Source organism: Drosophila nasuta, unplaced genomic scaffold (genome assembly GCF_023558535.2).
Source record: "Drosophila nasuta strain 15112-1781.00 unplaced genomic scaffold, ASM2355853v1 ctg22_pilon, whole genome shotgun sequence".
NCBI lineage: Eukaryota > Metazoa > Arthropoda > Insecta > Diptera > Drosophilidae > Drosophila > Drosophila nasuta.
This window is the reverse complement of record NW_026869442.1, coordinates 372,295-379,878: the sequence shown is the minus strand read 5'-3', so window position 1 is coordinate 379,878 and position 7,584 is coordinate 372,295. Positions and strand designations below refer to the sequence as shown.

The 7,584-nt window shown below is 37.7% G+C and overlaps 1 protein-coding gene across 1 annotated transcript; it reads left to right on the top strand.

Annotated features, from left to right (window-relative positions):
• Positions 1-958: 958 nt before the first annotated feature.
• Positions 959-6,365, top strand: LOC132797807 (uncharacterized). The gene is made up of 3 exons (XM_060809580.1): positions 959-1,034; positions 2,707-2,943; positions 5,689-6,365. Exons 1-3 carry the CDS (start codon positions 959-961, stop codon positions 6,363-6,365), a joined length of 990 nt encoding a protein of 329 aa, XP_060665563.1.
• Positions 6,366-7,584: the final 1,219 nt, after the last annotated feature.

The following is a 7,584-nucleotide window of genomic DNA, read 5'->3' as shown; positions in this document are numbered from 1 at the left end:
TACAATACAATTTTTTGTTTAAATATGATTAAAATATTGCAAAATAATTAAATAAAAAATAAATACATAAAAATGATAAAAGTGGTTTGAGATATTAAAAATCAATAAATAAAAATAAATATTAAAAATAATTAAATACAAAAATATTTCACAATACAATAAAAAATAAAATAAATATTAAAAATACAAAAAAATGATTTGAGAAGAAAAGAAAAATTTTAAAGTAAAAATAGTAAATTTAATAGAAAAATCTCATGAAACTGTTTTTCAAAAAGCGCGCATCCAAAAATAGTTGCCAAAATTTGTTTGTTTATTAATTATTGTTTGTTTATTAAATAATATTAGTTTTTACATCTTCTTCTTTCTTAGTTCTTATTATTGGCAAATGAGTAGTAGCAGTTGCTAATAAAAATGAATATTGTATTGAATTAAAATAACTGCCCTATAAACAAAATTATGGAAATGGTTTTGTTTTTTGTTTATAAATAAATACTGATGTTAAATTTGAGTCATTGGACTTTAAAAATGAAATTCTAGATTTTGTTCTGATTTCCGGAGACATGGGAACGTAAATTAAAAGGGGAGTTATAGATAGTTTTGGGGTCATAAAACCGTTTCTTCTTATGACCATGGATGGGTGGGTATAGACCAGGGTGTGGCAGTTAACATCTTATAAGACCACCCCTGCTCTTCTTAAATTTTGTCCGAATTTCAACAGTGTGCCTGCATTTGTTTATTTTGATTAGATATTGGTAGTACTCCGTTCGAGTTGTATTGTAGATTCGAGTCGGATTGGATTATTGACAAGAGAATCGACTCATGTATTTTGTTCTTTTAGAATCAGGAGGGACTCTATAATAATTAAGTTTTCGTGGCTTCGTGTAAAGCATAGCAAAAACCCACCCCACAATCCCGAAAGAGCTAATGGGTCCCGCTCCGCTATATGCTTGCACGCGAGATGGTCGTGAATGATATTTGCAACCGTCTTCTCACATCCGGGGCTGACTATTCAGAAGAATTTTTGGCGCCCAATCGTAGGTCTGGCAACGCCATCATAAATGGTTAGCTAACCCAGTGTGGGACTGGCAACAATCGCATAAATTTTTGTCGGCCCAACGTGAGACTGGCAACGTCACATAAATTTTTGGCGCCCAACGTGGGGCAGCAACAACTTTAGCATCGTGAAACTTATAACAGCATCGGAAGATCCGATACAGGTTGTTGTTGGCCTATTTTGATGGAAGTAGGAAGAAGGAGTAAAGTGTCTTCGATTCTGACTTTGACTAATCTTACGTATGTGAAATTACTCGACCGAATCGCACTTTGCATCTTTTAAGGATTATTTTGTATAATTCTATTATCGGTTATCGAGAGCCTTACATCCTTCAATACCAAGCTCGTTTGTTTTCGCTAGGTCTTATAAAATGTTGGAGCAACTTAGGTAATACCTCTTTATACATTTTCGGAATTCGAGTATTTGAATCTTTGAATATTATCGACCAAAATTACCGGTATTGAGATTACTTAGTAGTTCAAATAATTTATTAGTTTCTAGTAACTTTTGCTCTTTTTGGTATCCCATTGATGAAGATCGATTGTAACTCCGCTTTCTTCTGGAATACAATATTATATGCATAGGCGTATCGTTGTCCGAAGAATACGAAGAAGCCTTCGATGTAATCAGGTATCAAAAATGACAAAGTTTAGTTTCAATAGCCCATATTAATAATCCTCCACTGTTGAGTCGGAACAAAGTTTAAACTCCTTTTATTTATGTCTCCCAAAAATGTCGATGGAAATCTAAATTTGAAATATGCCCGTTACACGTAGTTTTGAAGAACCTCAGCCACTGCCACCAGCAGAAGCGGCTGAAAATATTTGTCTTATTTGCAGTGAACACATGTCAGATACACATTCTTGTGCGATAACTATTTGTGGTCATGTGTTTCACAAAAATTGTTTAGAAAATCGAATCAAAAGTATTAAAGAGTGACCAAGTTGTTTTAAAAAGGTTAGTCATAACGAATGGAAAGTGGTTGTAGGAAATCATTCGCCTAATGCCAAACAGCAATCGCAATTGTCTAAGCAACCAAATCAACCCGTAGTCTCGCAAATCGTTACTCGTTCCTTGCAACGTCAATTTGACGCCGCGCAAGCGTTGTCGGCTGCCGATGAAGAAGCGAGAAGTAATGTTGATCACAGTACAAGTACTAAGAGGAATCCTCCACTTCGTAGTACGCCCAACAATCAGGGGCCAGACCAAAAGTGCCTGCTTACGAAAGGGAAATGCACCTCGAAGAAGAGGAAGACCATTTAGACCAGCACAGCCTTCGAGACCAAATAATGGTCGTCGTAATATACAAACTCCAGAACCAGATATAGAATCAATCGTAAGAGAAACGGTGAGTCGAGTAATCGCTTCTATGAATAGTTCAGGTTTGATTGTAGCAACTCCAGCAGCAGAGCAAACCGTGGAAGGGTTATCGTCCAGCCAGAGAAGCTCACGTAACACCAATTTGGGTCCACTATTGACTACACATAAAATTGCGGATATGTTACAAAAGTGGGGTGTTCGTTTTGATGGTTCGTCGGAAGGTTTATCGGTTGAAGGATTTTTATATAGAGTGAACATTCTCACTCGAGAAAACTTAAACAATGATTTTCAATTATTGAACAAACATATTCATTTATTACTGAATGGAAAAGCTAGTAGTTGGTTTTGGCGTTTCCATCGAAGAGTTCAAACCTTCACATGGGAAGAGTTTTGTGAAGAGTTAAGAGAGCAATATCGAGAGAGTTCTGTCACTGAGCTTCGAGAACAGATAAGAGCTCGTAAACAGAAAGTTGGCAAATCCTTTGATTCGTTTTATGAAAATATATGTAAGCTTATGGATAAGTTGTCGGTCAGTTTTCCAGAAGACGAATTCGTGGAAATGATTCAAGGTAATCTGCTAACAGATATGAAAGACAGGTTATTGTTTGAGAAAGTCTCTTCTATATCCGCTTTACGTCGTCTAGTACAAAAACGCGAAAATTTTTTACAGGAAGTTGGGAAAAATCGGTCAGTATCTTTAAAGACCAAAGAAACTTCTCGAGTTTATGCTGTTGAAGAAACTGCTCCCGAAGAAGAGTCTAGTTCTGAGGTCGAGGCAGAGATAGCTGAATTAAAGCGAGGAACTGCTTCTAAATTAGTTTGTTGGAACTGCGAAATCCCTGGACACATCTGGGAGAATTGCTTAAATGAGCGTAGAGTTTTTATACCCGCTACCCATAGGGTAGAAGGGTATTATAACTTTGTGCCGGCAGGAAATGTATGTAACAGTTAGAAGGAGGCATCTCCGACCCTATAAAGTATATATATTCTTGATCAGCGTCAACAGCCGTGACGATCTAGCCATGTCCGTCTGTCCGTCTGTGTGTCTGTGTGTCTGTGTGTCTGTGTGTCTGTCCGTCTGTGTGTCTGTCCGTCTGTCCGTATGAACACCTAGATCTCAGAGACTATATGAGATAGAGCTATAATTTTTTCGACAGCATTTTTATGTTTGCACGCAGATCAAGTTTGTTTCAAATTTTGTCACGCCCACTTCCGCCCCGCAAATCAAAAAACGAATAACAAGCGTAATTTTAGAGCTTGAGTTGCGAATTTTGGTATATACAATAATTACTATAGTAGATATGAAAATTTGGTTGCGATCAGATAAAAATTGTTTAAGTTATTAAGGAAATAGTTTTGTATGGGCAAAAACGCCTTCTATGTGTGTTTTGTATGCATGCGTATACGTATATACATGTTCGCCTCTATATTTGCATCTGTATGCATAGGGCAATGCGATAGCTCTATTGATAGAGTGCAATCCCAATATGATGTGGTACTCGGGGTACTCGGGCTCGAGCCCGCTCGGGGTACAAACTTTTTTTTAATCGTATTTTTAATAATTATAAATAATAATTATAAATAAATAATTATATATAATAATTAGAAAGAAATAATTATAAATAATAATAACTATAAAGAAATACTTTTGTATGGGCGAAGACGCCTACTATGTACATATGTATTGTATGTTTGCGTATACGTATATACATGCTCGCCTATATTAATGTCTGTATGCATAAAAGGTTCATAAACAATGCGATAGCTCAGGTGGTAGAGTGCAAGCCGGGCATGTTGTGGTTCTCGGGTTCGAGCCCGCTCAGGCTACAAACTTTTTTTAATCGTATTTACAACAATTGTAAATCAAAATTGTGGATGTTATTAAAGAAATACTTTTGTATGGGCAAAAACGCCTGCTAGGCTTTCGTTTGTATGTATGTATGCGTTTATATATCTACATGCTCGCCTATATTGGTGTGTGCTGGTAGTGCGTCGGTTCGAGTCCCAGTCGGGACTCATAATTTTTTAATGCTATATACAATAATTCAGATCAAGTTGGTTTCAAATTTTGCCGCGTCCACTTCCGCCCCTGTCAAAGTTATTAAGGCGACAAACGGCTGCTGCAGCATGCCTCATTTGGTTGACCAACTAGACTAACTAAATATTCGTAACAGTTCTTGATTGTGACTGGAAAAGAATCTTATAAGATATTCGAGAAGCAATTTTAATAAATGGTAATAATTATTAGCCGCTTTAATGCAACAATAACTCGTTTTACACACATAGATACATGTGTGTGTATTTATGTATGCATGTGAATGCACGTGTACGTATACATGTACATATATGTTTGCATTTGTCCGTTATGTTCAAAAATGCTACCAGTAACGGTTTTTTGCGGTAAAAGTCAAAACGAAAAGAACGCAATTTTCAGTGCAAATGTTTGATTTGAACGGTATTTCGATTTTGGGCATTGCAAGGGATATTAAGATAAGTGAACATAATGACATTTCAACTTTGTGCTGGTGCAGAGTATTAGCTTTTATTCTGTGTCGCCAATGTCTACGCAATAATGCTGCTGAAAGCATCGATAGATCGTGCACCGATACATCGATTTTTGTAGGTATATTTTACGATGGTCTTATCGATATCGATTTTACGCGATATATCGATGCTTGATAATAAATCAGTCGCATAATTTTACAATATTGCAATATTGTATGAGTATTTAGTATTAGATTTGTGTTAAATTACATAGATTGTATTGGAGTGTCAAACCAAGAATATATATCGGATATGGAAATAAATAATTATTTCTTTGTTTGAAAATATAGTAACTAGAAACGTTTTTTCTTTTTAAATTTATTACAATTTATTACAAAACTCAATGATGCACCCAGCATTGATTTTTGGGCGACATTTTCTGATAATCTTATTGACACCGATGCTAAGGAATGCATCGATGTTTTATTTTGCAAATACCGATATACATAAATCGATATTTTAGGGAAATAATCGTTCATTGGGTATCGTGTATCGATGCTATCTCTTTTGCATCGTGCCCTCCCTAGGAGAAACACCGTATGTAAAAATTCATAATTAATAATTTGTAAAGTTTTTCAATTTTCTTCCAATTTGATTTAATTAATATATATAATTAGCATATAACAATTACTAATAGTTATTAATTATAATATTTAAGTGCAGATATTTTGTAGAAATGCCATGCGTTAGTAGACAGTCTGCATCACAAAGAGCACGCTCTAGGCAGTTACGAAATAGAAGAAATAGGGAAAATAACGATTATGTTGTAGAAGAGAGGGAAAGTAATGCAAGTTCGCAGAGGAATCGTAGAGCTGATCAGGAGTATAGGGAAAGCGAACAGATTAGAAATAGTCAGCGACGTTTAGTAAGGAGACGATCAGCGCGAATTAGGCAACATGAGCAAACGACAGATACAGACCACAGAAGATTGAGACGCACTGACGCCGACTATCGACAAAACGAACAATCGGACAATACAGAAAATAGAAGAAAACGACGGACAACAGTAGCTTTTAGGGAGCCTGAACAGCAGGCTGACACTTTAAGAAGATCAAGACGTAGGCAGAACGTAGAGTACAGGACAGCAGAACGGATTCAGAACTCTGAATCTATGAGAGAGCGACGGGCGGACGTAGGTTTTAGAGAGCCTGAACAGCAGGCTGATACTTTGAGAATTTTCAGACGTAGGCAGAACGTACAATACAGGACAGTAGAGCAGATTCAGAACTCTGAATCTAGGAGAGAGCGACGGGCGGACGTAACTTTTAGAGAGCCTGAACAGCAGGCTGACACTTTACGACGATCGAGACGTAGGCAGAACGTAGAGTACAGAACAGTAGAACGGATTCAGAACTCTGAATCTATGAGAGAGCGACGGGCGGACTTAGCATTTAGAGAGCCTGAACAGCAGGCTGACACTTTACGACGATCGAGACGCAGAACGTAGAGTACAGAACAGTAGAACGGATTCAGAACTCTGAATCTATGAAAGAGCGACGGGCGAACTTAGCATTTAGAGAGCCTGAACAGCAGGCTGACACTTTACGACGATCGAGACGTAGGCGTAACGTAGAATACAGGACAGTAGAACGGATTCAGAACTCTGAATCTATGAGAGAGCGACGGGCGGACTTAGCATTTAGAGAGCCTGAACAGCAGGCTGACACTTTAAGAAGACATATACGTAGACGGGATACAATGTACAGGACCAACGAACAAAGACGAAACTCGGCATTAAGGGCAGCGAGACGGACAGATCTTGAATGGCGTCTATTAGAGAGGAACTAGATCGGGTTAATAGGTCACAGGCTAGAAATAATCTTACTAGGAGGATTATTGAACAGGTGCGCAACACCGGTGCGCGTCGAAGTGCCCGGTTATTAGCGCGACAAGCAGCATTTGACGCCTCAAGACGACTTAGCCAAAGAGTTAGCCAATATAGGGAAAATATTGAAAATAGATTAGCAGAAAACCGTCGAAATGCTGCCCATAATAGAGAGGAACGTGCGAATAGTCTTCAGGAAGAGAATTCACCCAGACCCACTAGAATAGAAGCTCTGATTGAGAATTTTAATAGAGTTGTCAAGCTGGGCCCCAACAAAATTTGCCTTTCTTGTAAAGGTCTCTGGTTTCCTCATCAAGTAAGTAGGATACCTAGAACCATAATTGAAGACAATTATGAGTTTTCTGCGGAGATTTTCGATGTTGAGCGTCAGTTCCCTTCATCTGACGGTTGCTTAACTTTTGCAAAACATGTTGCCGCAAAATTAGATCTGGTGTTAAACCAAAACTTCCATTTCAAATGGACTAGATTTCCCCAATTACCTGATTGCCTTAAAGGCCTCACTCCATTAGAGGAACGCCTCATTTCTCCTCGTCTTCCTTTTATGATTATAAAGTCTTTAGGTCCTGAGCGTCACAGTGCAATTAAAGGAGCTGTAGTTAATGTTCCAATACCAATAAGTAACATCGTAACATCCCTCCCACAGGCTTTTCATGAAGCCGAGGTCGTACAGCTCCACCTAAAGCGTAGAATGGAATATAGCCATGATTTCATGGTCGAAACCATAAGACCCTTAAGAATAGCTGACGCAATTAGGTATTTAGCTAATACAGAACTTTATAGAAAACATAGTGTAGTTTTAAATGAACAGTGGTTGTCTACT